Genomic DNA, 20,105 nt, shown 5'->3' with positions numbered 1-20,105 from the left:
TGAAGGGGCCCCCGGCTTGGTCGTCTGGGTCCCGAGGGCACGCGGGGGAGAAGTGAGAGCGGGCTGGGGAAGCGGGGCAGCTCTGAGGAGGCCACCGCCCCGGCTCACCTTGGCCTCCGCGCCCTGGGGGCCCGGCCCCGCCATCTAGCCGAGGAGGAGAAGCCCGAGAGGGTACGGGCACCGACTGCCGGGGGATCCCGTCGCCGCTCTCCGTGGCGCCAGGGCCTGACGACAGACGAGGCCGGGGGGGTGATGCTCCGGATTGTGTTAATATGCTTTGTTCTCTGTCTCCCCCTTCTAGACTGTGAGCCCACTGTTGGGTGGGGACCGTCTCTAGATGTTGCCAACTTGGACTTCCCAAGCGCTTAGTGCCCTGCACACAGTAAGCGCTCAATAAATACGACTGAATGAATGAGTGAATGAATGAAGCAGCGTGGCTCAGTGGAAAGACTCCGGGCTTTGGAGCCAGGGCTCATGGATTCCGATCCTGGCTCCGCCACTTGTCAGCTGGGTGACTTGGAGCGTGTCACTTCACTTCTCTGGGCCTCAGTTCCCTCATCCGTAAAATGGGGGTGAAGACGGTGAGCTCCCCCCCCGTGGGACAACCTGATCACCTTGTATCCCCCCAGCGCTTAGAACGGTGCTTTGCACATAGTAAGCGCTTAATAAACGCCATTAAGACAAAGAAGGCGGCCGGGCGCAAGCCCCCACTCTGCCCACGGCCTCCGGGTGCCCAACGCCACCGAAGCTTCCCCTCCCGGGCGGAAGCAGAGACACGAGTCGCAGCAAGACTGCCAGGGGGGAACCAGAGGAGAGACCCCCCCCAAAGCCCGGCCACCGGCCCCCAACGCCCCGTGGGTGACCCCGGCCCGGCCCCACACCAGCTGAGGCACCGGTGGCCTGGTCGGCAACTCCCGCGAGGCTGCGGACCAGGAGAACCTCCACCGAGTGGAGGGCTACTCACTGACTTCGGGCGACAGCAGGGGATCGGGTGGCCGGCGGCTGCTAGAAGGGAACGAGAGAGGAGGTTCATTCCTTCACTCCATCATTCGATCGTATTCAATCCTGCCCGAGGAGGGAGTTAAATGTCTACGCGGGAGGCGCCGAGAGGATGGAGGAGACCCCCGGGGATGGCGTGAGGGCGGACAGAGGTCAAGGCGGCCTACCTGCCCGGGGCCGCCTCACTTTCAGGGGCCGCCAAGAGGTCCCACACGAAGATGGCGTCCCCCACGCTGATGACCTGCTCCTGGTCCGCCGTAAAGGCCGCCCCTTGTACCGGCTCCGAGTGGCCAATGAACACCTGGGAGGGACACCGGAGGACACAGGTGAGGGGAGGGGGAGGCAGGCCCGGGGACAAGCGCCGCGGGTTCTCTTGGCAGCATGGCTGGATGTCCAACCCGCCGCCTGACTAATAATAAGGGTTGGACTAATAATAATAATAACAACATTTACTAAGCGCTTACTAATGTGCCAAGCTCTGTTCTAAGCACTGGGGAGGTTACAAGACGATCGGGCTGTCCCACGGGGGGCTCACAGTCTTCATCCCCCTTTGCCAGATGAGGGAACTGAGGCCCAGAGGAGCGAAGCGACTTGCCCAAATTGAACCCACGGCCTCTGACTCCAAAGCCCGGGCTCTTTCCACTGAGCCACGCTGCTTCTCAATCAGGGCCCTGCCTCCAGCTGGCCCACACTGCTGCCCGCGGGGTACCTGGGAGCGGTCGCTGGACATCCTCTGGTAATCCCACACTTTGACCACCCGGTCGCCGGCCGTCAGCAGGAAGCGGGCATCCCCCCTCACGGCCAGCGAGGAGCAGGCTGCTTTGTGGACATCCGGCACCTTAAGGGAGACGCGCCGGGGGTCGGCAAGGAGGCTGGAGCCAGAAGGCCCGGCTTCTTTGCTCAGGTTCTCACGTGCGTCACCTCGAATTTGGGAAGCAGCCCTGATTTCTCGCTTTATATCTGACACCACCATCCCACGGCCCGGTGGAGTAGAAGCTCTCTATGGGCAGGGAGCCAACCTTGTGTGCCTGCTGGACTTCCCCAAGGGCTCAGTTCAGTGGCTGTCGGCCCTCAATAAATACCACCGGCCCCACCCAAGGGATTGTCCCCTTCCTGGCCCCAACCGAGCCCGAACCAGGACTTCCACGGTCCCGCCCGGGAGTCAGAAACAACCCGGGTCTCGGTATGCGATCCACAATAAGCGCTTTCCCCACTGCTTAGATACGGAATTCCTGCAGGAATTCCTGCGGGCCGGGCGCGGGGTTTGGATTTCTGTTGGACTTTCCCAGGAGCGCGGTACGGCGCGCTGCCTCCCGCGGGAGCTCGACTGAGGTGGTGACGGCTGCTATTCCTCCCGGGGGACCCAAGGTGCTTTCCAAAAGAAATTCCTGGCTCCAGGGGGTGTGGCCTGCTGGGCGAGGGGCACGAGGGTATCCGCCACGGAACGCCCTATGAAAGCTTCCCGACGCCGCGGTCTCCCGGGGCGCGTTGACCCCACCTCGCGGACCAAGCGGCCAGTCCGGGCATCGAGCACCAGGATCTTGTGGGAGGAAGTGGACACCAGGAGATGGCCACCGGGCCCGGGGGCGAAGCAGAGGCCCACGGCGGAGTCCGCGCCAGCGCTGCCCAACTCCAGGATGCTGATGTCCACCCGGAGCAACTGGGGAAGGGAAGGCGCTGGCCACCCTGATCTCGGAAGCGCCAACAGGCACCCCCAGAGGGGATCCCCCCACATCGGCCCGCTCTTTCTGCCTTGGGGTGGGAAAGGGTTCTTGACGAGGGGGCGGGGCCCTGCCCTTTCCCTCCCCATCCCGGGACAATATTCCAAGGATCTGGACCCCCGTGCCCCCCAGCCCGGCCTCCCCGGTACCTCGTCCAGGGAGCGGGCATCCATGACGGTCACCGTGCCCTCGGAGGGACCCACGCAGGCGAGCAGCCGGCTGTCTCCGCTGACCGTGAGGGTGCAGGGGCCCGGGCGGGTACCCGGGCACGCCACGTTCCCTGGTCCCACCGGGGAGGGCCAACGTCAGTGCCAACGTCCATTTGCCCGATGCCTGGTGGCCGTCAGACTTCTATCCCCACAGTCCTTCTATTCCCTGAACCCAAACTGTTTTTCTCCTTCCTCTGGTCTGAAAGTTATTCTTAGCATCTGTCTCCGTGTCTAGACTGTAAGCTTCTTGAAGGCAGGGATCGTGTCTGCTAACTCTACTGGATGCTCCCAAGCACTTAGTAGAGTGCTCTGTTCACAGAAGGTGCTCACTCTGTTTTATTCACTAATTAGACCCCGACTCCAAGCTCCTGACAGGAAAATGGGCACCGGGCAGCCTCCTAGTTAATAATACTAATTATGGTACTTGTTAAGCGCTTACTATGTGCCAAGTACCGTTCTAAGATCTGGGATAGATACAAGTTAGGTTGGGCACAGTCCCTCCTGTCCCGTATGGAGGTCACGGTCTTAATCCCCATTTTACAGGTGAGGTAACTGAGGCCCACAGAAGTTAAGCGACTTGCCCAACGTCAAACAGCGGACATGTGGTGGAGCCGGGATTACAACCTTAATCCCCATTTTACAGATGAGGTAATTGAGGCCCAGAGAAGTTAAGCGACTTGCCCAACGTCAAACAGCGGACATGTGGTGGAGCTGGGATTAGAACCTTAATCCCCATTTTACAGATGAGGTAACTGAGGCCCAGAGAAGTTAAGCGACTTGCCCAGGGTCAAACAGCAGACATGTGGTGGAGCCGGGATTAGAACCCAGGTCCTCCTGACTCTCAGGGTTGTGTTCGATCCACTCAGCCACGCTGCTTCTTCTGGGAACTCAAAAGGTACTGCGCTGGGAACCTTGAAAACACCCTCCCGGGGCTGGCTTCCCTCTCATCATCATCATCAATCGTATTTATTGAGCGCTTACTGTGTGCAGAGCACTGTACTAAGCGCTTGGGAAGTCCAAGTTGGCAACATATAGAGACAGTCCCTACCCAACAGTGGGCTCACAGTCTAAAAGGGGGAGACAGAGAACAAAACCAAACATACTAACAAAATAAAATAAATAGAATAGATATGTACAAGCAAAATAAATAAACAGAGTAACAAATATATACAAACATATATACATATATACAGGTGCAGTGGGGAAGGGAAGGAGGGAAGATGGGGGGGATGGAGAGAGGGACGAGGGAGAGAGGAAGGAAGGGGCTCGCTATGCTGGACGCAGGGGAGGGGCAGGGTTTTCGTGTCTTCCGGCTCTGCTGGGCTCTCCCAAGCGCTCAGTACAGTGCTCAACCCCCAGTAGGTGCTCAGTGGACAGTACTGATTGGTTGATTGGGGTGGGGTCGGGGGAGAGGGTAAATCAGCGGCCTGCAGAGACCGAGAGCTCGCCCGACGCACAACCGAAACTCGGCTGCCGCGTTAAATGCCGACAAAGACGCTGATAGGCGGGAGAGGTCCCTCGATCCCTCCCGGACCACCCTGCCGCTGCCCTCACGCCCGGCACCACCCCGCGGCCTTACCCAGCACCCGGACCACGCTGGGCTTCTGGAGGGAGCAGCTGTAGAGCGCTACGGTGCCCCGGGTGCAGCAGCTGAACATGTAGGCGCCGTCCGGGGAGAAGGCCAGGCCGGTGACCGCCCCTTGGTGCTGTCTGTCCCGTGCGGCGTCAAGGAATGGCGAGGTGGGGGAGAGGAGGGTCAGTAGGGGCGGTGAGGGGGCAGAGCTCGGCCCGGGGGCCTCCCGGGGGGCTGGGCGACACCCGGCTTCCGCGGGAAACAGGCCGGGCGGAGGCGGATCTCAGGGAGATCCCCTCCGACTGGGATGCCTCTTGCCGGCCTTGTGTGTGTGTTGGGGGGGGCCCCCGGTTCCAAGAAGCCTCCAGCCTCGGCTCCAAATAGGGGGTGTTGTGGGTGTTTCCCCCACCTTGGGCTTGGCAGGGAATGAACACGGGGACGGCTGAGGGGAGAGAGGGCAGGGGGCTCTTCTCCCGGTCGACCGCTTCCTGAGGCCCTCCCAACTGGGCACCGCCCTCCGCCGCCGCCGCCGGCCTGGCCCGACCCCACTTTGTCCCCGACCCGCGCCCCCGTCGGGCCCCGCCGCGGGGGCAGGGTGGGCGCGCCGGCCCCCCGACGGGTCGGCCGCCCACCTGTGCTCCGCCAGCAGGTCCGAATCCGCCAGGCTGAAGGTTCTCACCACCCCGCCGCTGGAGCCGCAGGCCAGGAGGGGCCGGGAAGGGTGAAAGGCAACGGGGCCCGGGGTCTCGGCGTCGCGGGCGGTGAAGTCGAACAGCTGGAGGAGGGGAGGGGGATCCGAATTGCAACCCGGACCACAAATGTCTTCCCCCACAACCTGGGAGACTCAGCAAACCAGGCAGAGGGTCCTGGGGGGGATATTCCATATGCCCCCACCCACCCTTGCAGCCCACCCTGCCCCACTCTTCGCAAAGACTTTTATCTTCCTTGTTAGAGGGCAAGCTTCTTGCGGGCCCTGAACAGACCTCTTTCTACCCCTGTACTTTCCCCAGCTCTCAAAGTGGTGTCTAGGGTTCGATATATGCCGGGGGGAAACTACAGTGGAAGCAAGCGATCTGTTCGGGGTTAAAAAACGGCACGGGATATATGCCACTACAGCGAATTATTCTGATTTTTGTTAAATGGTGTTTGTTGAGTGCTTACTATGTGCCAGGATCTGCACTAAGTACTGGGGTAATAATAATAATAATGATGATGATGATAGCATTTATTAAGTGCTTACTGTGTGCAAAGCACCGTTCTAAGCGCTGGGGAGGTTACAAGGTGATCAGGTTGTCCCATGGGGGGCTCCCAGTCTTCATCCCCATTTTACGGATGAGGGAACTGAGGCCCAGAGAAGTGAAATGACTTGCCCAAAGTCACACAGCTGGCAATTGGCAGAGCCGGGATTTGAACCCTCGACCTCGGACTCCAAAGCCCGGCCTCTTTCCACTGAGCCATTAGAGAAGCAGCGTGGCTCAGTGGAAAGAGCACGGGCTTTGGAGTCAGAGGTCATGGGTTCGAATTCCGGCTCCACCACAAGTCTGTTGTGTGACCTTGGGCACGTCACTTAACTTCTCTGAGCCTCGGTTACCTCATCTGTAAAAATGAGGATGAAGACTGTGAGCCCCACGTGGGACAATCTGATCACACTGTATCCCCCCCAGCGCTTAGAACAGTGCTTTGCACATAGTAAGCGCTTAACAAATGCCATCATTATTATTATTATTTTTACAAGCTAATCTAGTTGGACCCAATCCATGTCCCACAGTCTTCATCCCCATTTTACAGATGATGACGATGGCATTTATTAAGCGCTTACTAGGCGCAAAGCACTGTTCTAAGCGCTGGGGAGGTTCCAAGGTGATCAGGTTGTCCCACACGGGGGGGCTCACAGTCTTAATCCCCATCTTACAGATGAGGTAACTGAGGCACAGAGAAGTTAAGTGACTTGTCCGAAGTCACACGGCTGACGAGTGGAGGAGTCGGCATCTGAACCCACGACCTCTGACTCCAAAGCCCGGGCTCTCTGCATTGAGCCACGCTGCTTCCCTCCAGTGCTCTGCACACGGTGAGCGCTCAGTAAATACGACTGAACGAATGGACGGGACCGGGGCCGAAGTGGCCCTTACCTGCTGCCGGGCGTCCAGGTCCCAGACGCGGACGGTGCGGTCGCGCGAGGCGGTGGCCAGTTGCCGCCGCTGCCCCTCCGAAGCGAAGGCCACGATCGAGTCGCCGTGGGAGCGCATCAGGGTGCTGTAACGCCGGGAGGGGACGTCCAGGAAGCCCAGGTTGCCCGTGGAGGTGGTGGACAGGACGCGCAGCCCGTCGGGGCTGATGCTGGCCCGGCTGACGGGGCCTTCGTGCTCTGCGGGCCGGGCGAAGGCACAGAAGAACGGTGCTTTACACACAGTAAGCGCTTAATAAATGCCATTATTACTAGGAGCGCTTTCTGTCAGGATTGGCCAATTGAGTTTGAGTTGCTTTGCACATAGTCAGCGCTTAATAAATGCCATTATTACTAGAAGGAGCGCTTTCTCTCTCGGATCCCGGCCGGATCGGCCATTTGCGTTTGAGTTGCTTTGCACATAGCGCTTAATAAATACCATTATTATTAGAAGGAGCGCTTTCTCTCTCGGTTCCCGGCCGGATTGGCCATTTGCGTTTGAGGTGCTTTGCACGTAGTAAGCGATTAATAAATTCCATTATTATTAGAAGGAGCGCTTTCTCTCTCGGTTCCCGGCTGGATTGGCCATTTGCGTTTGAGTTGCTTTGCACATAGTCAGTGCTTAATAAATGCCATTATTACTAGAAGAAGCGCTTTCTCTCTCGGTTCCCGGCCATTTGCGTTTGAGTTGCTTTACACATAGTAAGCGCTTAATAAACGCCATTACTATTAGAAGGAGCGTTTTCTCTCTCGGTTCCCGGCCGGATTGGCCACTTGCGTTTGAGTTGCTTTGCACATAGTCAGCGCTTAATAAATGCCATTATTACTAGAAGGAGCGCTTTCTCTCTCGGTTCCCGGTCGGATTGGCCATTTGCGTTTCAGTTGCTTTGCACATAGTAAGAAATTAATAAATGCCATTATTATTAGAAGGAGCGTTTTCTCTCTCGGTTCCTGGCCGGATTGGCCATTTGCGTTTGAGTTGCTTTGCACATAGTAAGAAATTAATAAATGCCATTATTATTAGAAGGAGCGTTTTCTCTCTCGGTTCCTGGCCAGATTGGCCATTTGCATTTGAGGTGCTTTGCACATAGGGCTTAATAAATACCATTACTATTAGAAGGAGTGCTTTCTCTCTCGGTTCCCGGCCGGATTGGCCATTTGCATTTGAGTTGCTTTGCACATAGTAAGCGATTAATAAATTCCATTATTATTAGAAGGAGCGTTTTTCTCTCGGTTCTCGGCCGGATTGGCCATTTGCATTTGAGGTGCTTTGCACATAGTAAGCGATTAATAAATTCCATTATTATTAGAAGGTGCATTTTTCTCTCTAGGTTCCTGGCCGGATTGGCCATTTGCGTTTGAGGTGCTTTGCACGTAGTAAGCAATTAATAAATTCCATTATTATTAGAAGGAGCGCTTTCTCTCTCGGTTCTCGGCCAGATTGGCCATTTGCTTTGAGGTGCTTTGCAATCAATCAATCATATTTATTGAGCGCTTACTGTGTGCAGAGCACTGTACTAAGCGCTTGGGAAGCACAAGTTGGCAACATATAGAGACGGTCCCTACCCAACAGTGGGCTTACAGTTTAGAAGGGGGAGACAGAGAACAAAACATATTAACAAAATAAGATAAATAGAATAGATATGTACAAGTAAAATAGAGTAATAAATATGTACAAACATATATACAGGTGCTGCGGGGTAGGGAAGGAGGTAAGGCGGGGGGATGGAGAGGGGGAGAGGAAGGAGGGGACTCAGTCTGGGGCTCGTGTAACTAGCTTGCACATAGTAAGCGATTAATAAATTCCATTATTATTAGAAGGAGCGTTTTTCTCTCTAGGTTCCCAGCTGGATTGGCCATTTGCGTTTGAAACGGGCCAGCGGCCTTGTACTTTATGAGTTTCCCCCACTAGGTAGCAACTCCTTGAAGGAATGGATGGGGTCTACTCTTTATTTTTTTAATTACGGCATTTGTTAAGCACTGACTATGTGCCGAACGCCGTACTAAGCGCTTAACAAATATCACAATTATCACTGTTATTGTTATTACTCTCCCTAGTGCTCAGTTCAATTCCCTGCACACCACAGACTGTCAGCTTGTCCGGTCCCCCACGCCCCAGGTCGGGCACCCCGGCCACCCCAAAAGCAATCTGGTGCTCTCCCCATCCCGAGGGGACGGAGAGACGCCGTGGTCCCAGGTCCCCGTCGGCCCTGTGGTTTGAGGACAGAATGAAGCCCCGGGCAGTGCGTTTTATCCAGAAAAATTCCAGGAGGAGCGGATTCCCCTCCTCTTCCCCACCTGCTGCCTCAGGGCTGGCATCTACGTCCTAAACCCTGCCCATCGCCCTCAGGGAGCGGCAGGGAGTGTCTGCTGAAGCCGAGAACCACCGACGGCGCGTCCCACAGCGGGCGGACCCGGCCGACGGCCTGAAAACTAGCCGGCTCCCGCGGGCGGTGACCACGGTCACCCGTGGCCGGCCCGGAGGGTGCCACTGTTGGACAGGGGCTCGGCCGGCTTGGGGGCAGAGGCCCCTCGGGCCCACCTACCGGCCTCCAGGAAGACGCTCGAGAAGTCCAGGGGCCACAGCCGCAGGTAGCCGTCGTCCGAGCCGGTGGCGCAGAAGGCCGACGACACGCTGATGCTGTTGATGGCGATCCCCGGGCCTGCCGGGACAAGGAGGCTCCGCCTCACCACCCCGCGACCCCGCCGCTCCGCGGGGGTGTCCCCCAGACCTCCCCGACGGATGGCGGCCCTACCCGAGCCCACGGTCTGCCTTTCTCTCGGGCGGGCGGGCCGGGCCCGAGACGGCAGCAGGCGCCGGGCGTTCTGGACGGTCAGGCCGGCGTAGTCGATGTCCAGGATGTGACCGCTCCGGCTGCAGGCGAAGCTGAAACGGCGGTGGGATGGGGAGCTGAAGGGCCGATCCGCGCTGCTACCGCCGGCGGCTCCAGAGATGTTCGGTCGTGCTCACCGAGCGCTTACCGCGCGCACGGCGCCGCGCTAGCCCCAGCCCTCCCCCCCCCGGCCGCAGGCTCCTTACAGCAGGCGGTCCTCGGGCGCCCGGTCGGCTGACTGACCCGCCTCAAAGGCCAGGTCCGTGAAATCCAGAGCGTGGTACTCCCCCAGGGCCACGGGGCAGGAGCGCAGGGCCCCGCCCCGCATTCTCCACAGACGCACGTTGTCCCGTCCGCACGACACCATCCTGCCGTCCGCGTGGGCCGGGGACACGGGCGGCCCAGAGCGGCAGAGCCAGCGCCGGTCGTGGAAAGACAGACGGAGGCAGAGATGGACGCACAGGGCAGTCTCGGGGCCAGCTCTTGAATCGGGCCCGTGGCCACCGCTCCCAACCGAGGCCAGCGGCTTCTCTCCCACCTCCCCAACTTCCCGGGAATTTCCCTACCCCCCAAGCTGCGTCCCAAGCGCTCCGTACAACGCTCCGCAGCGCGCGGTAAATTCCACCGATTAATCGATGGATTGACAGCCCGAGGAGACGAGGTTCTTCTAGCTTCTGGGCCCCTCTTAGCTGGCTGGAAGCCGAGCTGAGCCCGGGGACGTTGGTGGGGGGCGGCGGAGGGGGAGAGGGGGGTGCAGCTGAACTGGCTGGGAGGGTTGAAGAGACCTCCTTTCGCTCATCACCTGGTGTCATCGAAGAAGGCGATCTTCATGACCCGGATGTCCGCGTCCGTGTGGGCCTTGGCCAGGACCACCACGTCTCCTCCCAGGCGTGCCTGGGCCGTGTTCCACACCACCACCATCTGCAGCCACCCGACGGGGACGTTAGAGGCCCCGGAGGCCGGCCCCCACCCCGAGCCGATCTGATCCGAGGAAGAGCCGCTCTCTGGGCCTGTTCTCGGAATCCCTTCCCGGCTCTGCCCAGACTCAACCCGTCCTCCTCCCTCACGTACCGGGAGGCAATATCAGAGCTCCGGCAAGGAGACCTTGCTTCCCTTGAATTGTGGGGGGGATCGTGACTGTGAGCCCCCCGAGGGACAACCTGATCACCTTGTAACCTCCCCAGCGCTTAGAACAGTGCTTTGCATCATCATCATCATCATCATCAAGCGTATTTATTGAGCGCTTACTGCGTGCGGAGCACTGGACTAAGCGCTTGGGACGTACAAGTTGGCAACATACAGAGACAGTCCCTACCCAATAGTGGGCTCACAGTCTAAAAGGGGGAGACAGAGAGCAAAACCAAACATACCAAGAAAATAAAATAAATAGAATAGATATGTACAGTAAAATAAATAAATAAATGGAGAAATAAATATGTACAAACATATATACATATATACAGGTGCTGTGGGGAAGGGAAGGAGGTAAGATGGGGGGATGGAGAGGGGGATGAGGGGGAAAGGAAGGAAGGGGCTCAGTCTGGGAAGGCCTCCTGGAGGAGGTGAGCTCTCAGTAGGGCCTTGCACATAGCAAGTGCTTAATAAATGCCATTATTATTATTATCAGCCAGTGAGAGAGGGACAGATGCCCCACCCTGAGGCCCCCAGAGTGACCCCCAGTCCCCGGCATCATCCGGAGAGCTCACCCTCCCCACAAAGCCAACAGCTTTCCCAATTTCTGCCCACCCCACCCCAAGAGAACATGTACGGTCTTAGGGGGCGGGGAGGGGGTTTTAACGTGCCCCCCACCCCGGCCCGGCCCCGGCAATTACCGTTTTCCCGTGGCCGTCTTTCCCGACGCCGCAGAGGACGACGCCACTGTAGGAAAAACTGCACAAGGCGGGAGGAGGCCTCAGCTGCCGCTCCGGGGCCGGACCGGGTTGGAGCCGGGGTCCCGGGGGTCGGCCCGGCCCCCCGCCACCCACCTGAGGGAGCAGACGGAGCGGACGGGGCTCTTGAACATCGCTAGGCATCTCGCGGTGGGGAAGTGCCACAGTCGCACCAAGCAGAGGGGGCCAGTCTGGGCGGAGGCGAGCAGGCCACTGCTCTCGCTCAACGCCAAGGAGGAAACCTGCAAGAAGAAGCGACGGCTGTGGGGGCACCGGGGTCATTTGTTCGATCGCATTTATTGAGCGCTTACTGTGTGCAGAACACTGTACTAAGTGCGTAACCAACGGGGCGTCTCTCTACGTCGTTTGGATCTGTCTCCACCCTCACCAGACGGCGAGCTGCAAGGACAGGGAGACACTGCCTTTTTTTTGGTTTGTCTGTATTTGTTCAGCACCCACTATGTGCCAGGCACTGTACTAAGCGCTGGGGTGGATACAAGCTAGCCAGGATGGACATCACCCACGTCCCACATGGGGCTCACAATCTTAATCCCCGTTTTACAGACGGAGGAACTGAGGCAAGGAGGAATTAAGCGACCTGCTCGGGGTTGCGTGACCGAGCCGGGATAAGAACTCAGGTCGTTTGATTCCCAGGCCCACGCTCTACTTGCTAAGCCACCCCGCTGTCGTACTACCGTTGTCCTCTGCCGGGCGTTCAATAAGGTGCCTACGCCTTCGACGCTACAGACCGAATGACGGATGGGATAAAACGCCCGGGCCTTCTTGCCTCGCCGGGCCCGCCCCGGAGTCCCCGGCGGGAGAGGAGCCCCGCGGACCTTATTGGTGTGGCCCACGAAGAAGCGCTGCTCCCTGGTTTCCGTCTGCATGGCGACCACCACGGCGTGGCAAGCGTACACCACCGACGTGCCGTCCCGAGTCCACAGGGCCTGAGGGGACCGAGCCGGGGAGAGGGAAATTGTGGGAATTCGGGGGAGGACACGACGACGCAGCGCTCCGATCAGACCGTAAGCTCCTTGCGGGCAGGGATTGTGTCGGCCAATTCTATAGGATCGTCCTTTCCCAAGCGCTTAGAACAGTGCTCTGCACACTCAATTAATAACACCAATTAACTGACTGACACTCAAGTTGATGACTGCACGCATACACACAGGTAAACGATGCAGGGCACACGCAGGGGAGAGGTCCCTGCCACACTGCGGCTGCCCTGGATCCCCGTGCCCGGTGCCCGTCCGCTTCCACGGAACCGGTTCCCGACCTGATTGGCGCTGCAGCCGCCGAAGCCGATGATTCCCCTCAGCTTCAGGATCGGGTCGGGCAGCAGCTCCTGAAATAATAATAATAATGATGATGGCATTTGTTAAGCGCTTGCTAGGTGCAAAGCACCGTTCTAAGCGCTGGGGAGGATACAAGGTGATCGGGTTGTCCCACGGCGGGCTCACAGTCCTCACCCCCATTTTACAGATGAGGGAACGGAGGCCCAGAGAAGTGAAGTGACTTGCCCAAAGTCACACAGCCGACTTTGGTGGAGCCGGGATTTGAACCCATGACCTCTGGCTCCCAAGCCCGGGCTCTTTCCACTGAGCCACGCTGCTTCTCAACGTCAAACAGAATCAACACGGGGGCCCAGACCGTACTGGACCCCTTGAGGAATCCTACTCCCGCCTGTCCTGCCCCTCCTCAGGATCCGCCTGGATCCCAGACAGGGATGGAAGTGCGGGGAGAGGGAAGGGGTTTCCCACCTACTTGACTCATGGGAAAACAGCCCATGCTAACGCATCCCACCCACCCACCCGAACCACGGAGCCTTTTCCTCGGAGGGCAAACGCCCTGCTCTTGGAGAAGCCAGGGATGAAACCATTGGACGTTAAACGTCTCGGGGTGGTTAACTCTGATTTCTACTTCCACTGTCTGCTCCCAAGGGCCCAGGACGAGGTCAGGTGAATGAGCGTCTTTTCCAAAACGAGAAGCAAAGCCGGAAGAGAGACCCCCCCCCAACGCCCCGAACCCGTGGATGCCAGGACCATCGCCTCTCCCATTCGCGGCATGGCCCGGCAGCAGGACTCCACCGTGGGTTTCTGGCCGGCCCGAGGCATCAGCCCCCAAGCCCGGAGGAGCCCGGCAGATCGGTTTGGACGGCGGGGGGTTGGGGGGCGATATGGCAGTGGGCTTACGCTGTGCTGAACCGCTCTCTTGTCGGAAGCGACCGCCGATCTGGGAGTCGGGGTGTGGGCGACCTGGGGTCCAAAAGGACGTTGCAGATGGAAAGCGGCCACAAGCGCTCCGGGAAGAAGCCACCTACAGCCCCCGTGCCCGGCCTCCGCCCTGGCAAAGCGACGCTTACGCCTGGCTCCATCCCTTCCGCCGCTGGTCCCCCGCCTTATGTACGAATCTTTAATTTGCTCGTTCTAGTAACGTCGGCCTCCCCTGCCCCGCCACCCTAGACTGTAAGCTCGTTGGTGGGCAGGGAACGTGTATCGTTATTGCTGTATTGTACTCCCGCCAGTGCTTAGCGCAGTGCTCTGCACACGGTAAGCGTTCAATAAATACGATTGAATGAATAAGTGGATCCAGGAGCAGCAAGCCCCCACATGCCCTGGCAGTCTTTGAGCGGAGGGGAGGTGAGCCGGAGGGACCCTCCCCGCGCCCGGCAGGGCACCCGGAGCCTGGGAAGCACGGGCAGAGTGAGGGGCTTTCCTTGCCGGACTTCCAGGTGGGGTTCCCCGAGCCCCAGCTCCTAAGAGCTCGTGCCCCACTGGGAGGAGGAGGTGCCCTCCCAGCCCTCACCTCATCGGTCCTGGCGTCGCCCGGGCCGCCCGGGTCTCCGGCCGGCCCGCGAGGGGATCCGCGGCAGCCGCCTTCGTCATCCCCGGGGAAGGCTGGGCCGGTGGCATCCCCTCCAGCGCGGAGCTCCCGTCCGCCGGCGTCCCGGTGTCTGTCGGATGCCGCTGCCGGCCGCCCGGGGCCCGCCTGGCTCCCTTCGGGAGGCGTCCTCATCCCGGGGGGAGGTGAGCGAGGCCTCTGGGAAAAAGCCCCAGGGCCCCGGCAAAGATGGAACGATCCCCGGAAGCAGGCCAGGGGCCGAGGTCAGGGGACGGTGCCCGCCTCCCCTTGGGTGTCCAGGGCACCGAGAGCCCGGGGAGGAGAAGAAACGGACGCAGGTGGCCCCTCGAGCCAGGCACTTACAGCCAGGGGACTGGTGATCTGCTGGACGAGGGCCACTCTGTCCTGGACGGGTCTGCTGAGCGGGACCAGGCGGGGAAGCGGGCACGCCGGACCTCAAAGACAGGGATAGCGAGAGACGGGGCCGAGGTGGGGGACGGAGTCGGGAGCGGGCCACCCTCCCGCCACGTGGTCAATCTCCGCCCCCGCTTACCTTCCGGGAGAGGGGATCCGCCTCTCTGAATCCAGTCGGGGGGTGCCAGGGGGCCGTCGGAGGGAAACCTGGGGGGCGGTGGGGCAGGCCCACCAGGGAGGAAGGTGTCGGCATGCCAGCGTCGCCCTCCCTCAGCCCGCCCGCCCCCGTGGGCAGAGCCCCGCCGCGGCAGGCCCACCTGATGAACGTGTAGCGGTCGTGCCAGCTCTGTCCCTTGGAGACGGGAAAGGCCATCTCGCGGGGCATCGCGGAGGAGCCCGGGAGGGCCAGCTTGGCCCGGCGGGCCTCCGAGCAGGTGATCCCTGGGCGTGGGCGGGAGAGGGCAATGAACCGGAGAACCGGAGCAAGTCCAGAGGCCCTGGGCCCCCCTCAAACGGCACCGATGGAGCGCTTACCGAGTGCAGAGCACTGAACTAAGCGCTTGGAAGAATACAGAACAACAGGGTGGGTAGTCACGTTCCCCGCCCACAGCAAGCTTACAGTCTACGAGGGGGAGACGGATGTGAACGTGAATGGCAGAGGTGCTGTGGGGAGGCTCGAGTGTTTGAAGAGGGCAGACGCAAGTGTCAGGATGATGCAGAAGGGAGAGGGAGGAGGGGAAGTGAGGGAGGAGGGCAACCTCGGCCCCCCGCCCAGCCCCGGCACCTGGGTCGAACAGCAGGTCGCTGGTGAACAGGTTCTTCACCAGCAGATTGGCGCACAGTTTGACGCTCTTCAGGTGGCTGTAGCGGCGGTTCAGGAACAAGGCCAAGGTCAGATTGAGGTCCATCTGGAGGCAGGTCCAGCGCCCGCTGGCAGAGGCTACCCCGATGTGGTCTGCGGGCCAGAAGCCCCCCGGGTCAGGCGGAGGGCCAGGGGTCGGACGGCCACGGGCCGCTCCGCCGGCAGCCGCGGCTCCCTTCTCCGGGACGCCAACCTCGTGGCGTCCTGCCCACTGCCACCCTGATCCCCCCGGGGAGGCCGAGACGGTTTGGGGATCACCATCTCCGCACCTATCAGGGAACCGGGGCTCGGACACGTTAAATCGTCACGGCAGTAGCAGCGGCCGGGGTGGTGAACACAACCTCGTCACCCGTCTTCTCTCTCACAAACCTCCTCCCCACCGATCTGTGCTGTCCCCCCGCCGAGACCGCCAATCCAATTTTCTCAAGTCATCACGTCCCATTTAGCCTCTTTCCTTTGATGACCAAATAGAATCATCTCACTCGCTCCCCTAGCCTTTCGTCGATCTCCTACCACTAATCCACAGCCCTGAATCACTTCCACAGTCCCCGTCCTTCACTCACGTGTACGCGGGGCAGGGTGCTGCTGGCGGAAATCTAGATATCGGGCCGACTTCGTCTCCAAGTTCATCCTTGCAGTGCTTTAATTCTGCCCTCTCCTCTGCCTGGCAAAATTATTTCTTCATCCTTCTTGACACCCACGCTCATTGCTCTGGGCAACTGCTCCAGAGGTTGAAGTCCCTCCTCAAACTCCCTGTCCCCCTGCTTACTCTATCTCGTGCTCCTAATGAACTGGCCACCTAATTTCTTGAGAAAACTGGAACTCCCAGGCATGACTGCCGAAAATCTCCCCTGGTTCTCTCCAGTCCTTCCCTCCTCCTGCCCCTTCTTCAAGTCTCCCATCTTTCGATTACGATTGATTGATTGATCTTTCCCAGTAGTATCTCAAAAGGCGATCTGCCTTCTCTCTAAATCCACCCCCTCGAACCGCACATCTGACTCCCTCCCTTTTCACCTGATCAAGGCACCTGCCCCTCCTTTCTTCCCTCCCCAACAGCCACCTTTAACTGCTCACTCTCCAATGGCTCTTCCCCACTGCTTTCCAACATTCCCATGTCTCCCCATCCTAAGGAAAAAACCCTCCCTCAACCCCACGGCTCCCTCCACTTATCACCACTACACCCACTCTCTCAGGTTCCTCTCATCGGCCACTGCCAACCTGGCTTCCGTCCCCTTCGCTCCACAAAAACAGCCTTCTCAAAGGTAGCAGATGATCTCCTTCTTGCCAAATCCAACGGCCTCTACTCCATCCTAATCCTCCTCCACCTCTCAGCTGCCTTCGACACTGTTGACCACGCGCTTCTCCTGCAAACATTACCCAGCCTCGGCTTCACTGACACTGTCCTGGTTCTCCTCCTATCCCTCAGCCCGCTCATTCTCAGTCTCTTTGGTGGGTTCCTCCTCTGCCTCCCATCCTCTAAATTTGGGGCGGCCCTCAAGGCTCAGTGCTGGGTCCCCTTCTATTCTTCATCTACACCCACTCCCTTGGAGAACTCAATCGCTCCCACGGACTCGACTACCACCTCTACGCAGATTCCCAAATCTACATCTCCAGCCCTGATCACTCTCCCTCTCGGCAGTCACTCCTTCGTTCGTTCAGTCGTATTTATTGAGCGCTTACTGCATGCAGAGCATTGTACTAAGTGCCTGGGAGAGTACGGTACAACAACAAATAGACACCTTCCCGTCCACGAGCTTACAGTCTAGAGGAGGGGGAGACAGACACTAATATAAATAAATGACAGATATGTACATAAGTGCTGTGGGGCTGGGATGGGGGAAGAACAAAGGGAGCCAGTCAGGGAGATGCAGAAGGGAGTGGGAGAAGAGGAAAGGGGGGCTTCGTCAGGGGAGGTCTCTTGGAGGAGACGTCAGTAAAGCTTTCAACATGAGGAGAGTAATTGCCTGTAGGATTTGAGGAGGAAGGGCATACCAGGCCAGAGGCAGGACGTGAGCGAGGGGATGGCGGCAAGTTAGATGAGATTGAGGCACAGTGAGAAGGTTGTCATTAGAGGAGCGAAGTATGCGGGCTGGGTTATAGCAGGAGAGCAGCGAGGTGAGGTAGGAGGGGGCATAGTGATTGAGTGCTTTGAAGCCAAAGGTGAGGAGTTTTTGTCTGATGCGGAGGTGGATGGGCAACCATCGGAGCTTTTGAGGAGTGGGGAAACAGGTCCTGAACATTTGCGTAGAAAAATGACCCGGGCTGCGGAGTGAATTATGGCCTGGAGTTCCTCCTGCCTTCAAGACATCTCTACTTGGAAGTCCCACTGACACCTCAAACTTAACGTGTCCAAATCAGAACTCCTTATCTTTCCACCCAAACCCTGTCCTTCCCGATTTTCCCATCGCTGTAGACAGCACCGCCATCCTTCCTGTCTCTCACGCCCGCAGTCTTGGTATTATCTTGGATTGGACTCTCTCACTGAACCCACATATTCAATCTATCGCTAAATCCTATCACTTCATCCTTCACAACATTGCTAAACTCTTCCCTTTCCCCTCCGTCCAAACTGCTACCCCATTAATCCAAGCACTTATCCTATTCCGCCTCGATTACTGTATCAGCCTCCCGCGTCTCCCTACTCCAGTCTGTACTTCATTGCGCTGCCCAGATCGTTTTTCTACAAAAACCTTCAGGACATGTTTCCCCACTCCTCAAGAACCTCCAGGGGTTGTCCATCCACCTCTGTATCAAACAGAAACTCTTTTCCGTCAGATTTAAAGGAGTCCATCACCTTGCCCCCTCCTGCCTTATCTCGTCCGCTGCTGGTCAACGGAACCGGACAATGGCTCAAAAGAGGGCGGCCTCGGGAGGACGGGAGCCGGCCGGCGCTTTGGGAGAGGGAACCGACCAGACTCAAGCGCTGTAGGGTCTGTTTATCGTAGCATTGTACCCTCCTAAGTGCTTAGTACAGTGCTCTGCACAAGCGAGCACTCAACAAATACAATTTAATGAATGAAACAGGACAGTGCTGCCGGGGACGCGGACTCCGTGGCCTTCACCGGCCTTTCGGCCACCCGCTCACCGGCGTGGGCAGCTTCACCTTCTCTGACGTCGACTTTGGGTTCGAAGGACGACCGTTCCCTCCCCCTAAGCCCCCCTTCTACCTCCGCCGCCCCGCCACCCCCGACCCCGCATCACCTTGCTTGGCGGTCTTGGCTGTGCCGTCATCCTCTGAACCCCGGGGGGCTTTGCAGATGAAAGGGAACTGCAGCCACGTGGCCGAGGACTTGAATTCTTTAAAGAGGTTGGAGAAGGAAATGCGGACCACCTGGCTGTCCTGAAGACGGAGACGGGAAGTCCATCAGATGGGAGGTGAGGGGCGGGGACCCCCCCCACCCCACCCCCCCATCCTCGTCCCCGTCCCCTTTCAGTTCCCCAAAGCTTTGCTGATCGCCCCCGATCCCACTCTACTTTTACTCACTCGAAGGAAGCCCAGACCCGTTCTCGGCCAACTGCCCTGGGAACACGCGACAGCCCGCCCTGCCCGTCCCGTCCCCAACGTCGCCCCACATACCTCTGTGACCACGTCCAGGTGAAAGACAAAGTATTTGGCGGGCAACGGCTTGAAAAGGAGGTAGACGTGCCGCCCCGTCAGCCCCAGGGACTGGCTGCCGGTCTTGGGGAGCTGCACAAAGTTGCTGGCGGGAATCGATCCCCGAATCCGGTAGACGGTTCCCTTGAGCGTCTTGTCCTGCGGTGGGGCCGGGGAAGAGGAGGGAGGGGTCACGGGGGCCACGGGCCGAGCCCACTGGACCGGGCCGGGGCCTCGGGTTGCTACTTTACCATGACGGTCGTCACGTCGCCTTCCTTGGCCGATCGCTTCCACTCTTCCACCTTGAAGTGCTTGAAGACGTTGAGGTACGGGTGCTGCCACACTGGGGAAAGAGCCACGAGGCGCTAAGGGTCCCAGCAGGCCCAACCCGCCGTCCCTCTGCCCCTGCACTGACCCTCCCCTCTCCGGCCATGCCGCCTCTGCCCCCTAAGTGCAATCGACCAACTGGGCCACTCCCGTTCGGCGATGACGTCCGCTCTCGCACCGGTTCTACGAAGCATATAGTTAGTAGGAATGAATAGAAATAATAATAATTGTATTCGGTAAGCGCTTACAATGGGCCGATCACTGTTCAAATAATTATAAAAATACAATTATTATCATGACTAGCACAGTACTTGGCCCATAGTAAGTGCATAACAAATACCATCATTATCATTATTATTGCCTCAGCGAGTCCCTTAACTTCTCTGAGCCTCAGTTACCTCATCTGTGAAATGGGGATTGACTGTGAGCCCCAAGTGGGACAACCTGATCACGTTGTATCCCCTCCAGCGCTTAGAACAGTGCTTTGCACATAGTAAGTGCTTAACAAATGCCATCATTATTATTGGCATTTGTTAAGCGCTTACTATGTGCCACGCACTGTTCTAAGCACTGGGGGGGAAACAATAATAATGATGATGATGGCATTTATTAAGCGCTTACTATGTGCAAAGCACTATTATAATTGGCAATTGTTAAGCGCATGCTATGTGCCACGC

The 20,105-nt window shown here is 58.6% G+C and overlaps 1 protein-coding gene across 4 annotated transcripts in view; it reads right to left on the bottom strand.

The window, feature by feature from the left end:
- Positions 1 to 20,105, bottom strand: part of WDR90 (WD repeat domain 90) — a 37,807-nt gene that overhangs the window by 13,130 nt on the left and 4,572 nt on the right. For 2 of the 4 annotated variants that reach the window (XM_038763599.1, XM_038763597.1), the window contains exons 2-27: positions 19,353 to 19,444; positions 19,084 to 19,260; positions 18,708 to 18,846; positions 15,429 to 15,599; positions 14,962 to 15,085; positions 14,784 to 14,851; positions 14,594 to 14,685; positions 14,195 to 14,428; positions 13,582 to 13,644; positions 12,666 to 12,734; positions 12,226 to 12,336; positions 11,486 to 11,631; positions 11,333 to 11,390; positions 10,303 to 10,421; positions 9,707 to 9,868; positions 9,423 to 9,553; positions 9,213 to 9,329; positions 6,632 to 6,867; positions 5,135 to 5,277; positions 4,509 to 4,639; positions 2,870 to 3,000; positions 2,498 to 2,659; positions 1,709 to 1,837; positions 1,167 to 1,300; positions 965 to 1,005; positions 109 to 225 (exon numbers count right to left, since the gene is read on the bottom strand). In XM_038763599.1, coding sequence (XP_038619527.1) covers positions 109 to 225; positions 965 to 1,005; positions 1,167 to 1,300; positions 1,709 to 1,837; positions 2,498 to 2,659; positions 2,870 to 3,000; positions 4,509 to 4,639; positions 5,135 to 5,277; positions 6,632 to 6,867; positions 9,213 to 9,329; positions 9,423 to 9,553; positions 9,707 to 9,868; positions 10,303 to 10,421; positions 11,333 to 11,390; positions 11,486 to 11,631; positions 12,226 to 12,336; positions 12,666 to 12,734; positions 13,582 to 13,644; positions 14,195 to 14,428; positions 14,594 to 14,685; positions 14,784 to 14,851; positions 14,962 to 15,085; positions 15,429 to 15,599; positions 18,708 to 18,846; positions 19,084 to 19,260; positions 19,353 to 19,444 — 3,297 coding nt within the window. The remainder of the gene's footprint in view (positions 1 to 108; positions 226 to 964; positions 1,006 to 1,166; positions 1,301 to 1,708; positions 1,838 to 2,497; positions 2,660 to 2,869; positions 3,001 to 4,508; positions 4,640 to 5,134; positions 5,278 to 6,631; positions 6,868 to 9,212; positions 9,330 to 9,422; positions 9,554 to 9,706; positions 9,869 to 10,302; positions 10,422 to 11,332; positions 11,391 to 11,485; positions 11,632 to 12,225; positions 12,337 to 12,665; positions 12,735 to 13,581; positions 13,645 to 14,194; positions 14,429 to 14,593; positions 14,686 to 14,783; positions 14,852 to 14,961; positions 15,086 to 15,428; positions 15,600 to 18,707; positions 18,847 to 19,083; positions 19,261 to 19,352; positions 19,445 to 20,105) is intronic. The other 2 variants (XM_038763598.1, XM_038763601.1) reach the window with 2 other exon arrangements.

The sequence above is a fragment of the Tachyglossus aculeatus genome, chromosome 21, assembly GCF_015852505.1.
Source record: "Tachyglossus aculeatus isolate mTacAcu1 chromosome 21, mTacAcu1.pri, whole genome shotgun sequence".
Classification (NCBI taxonomy): Eukaryota; Metazoa; Chordata; class Mammalia; order Monotremata; family Tachyglossidae; genus Tachyglossus; species Tachyglossus aculeatus.
Note: the sequence above shows the minus strand (reverse complement) of the source record. Positions and strands in the feature narration are given on the sequence as shown.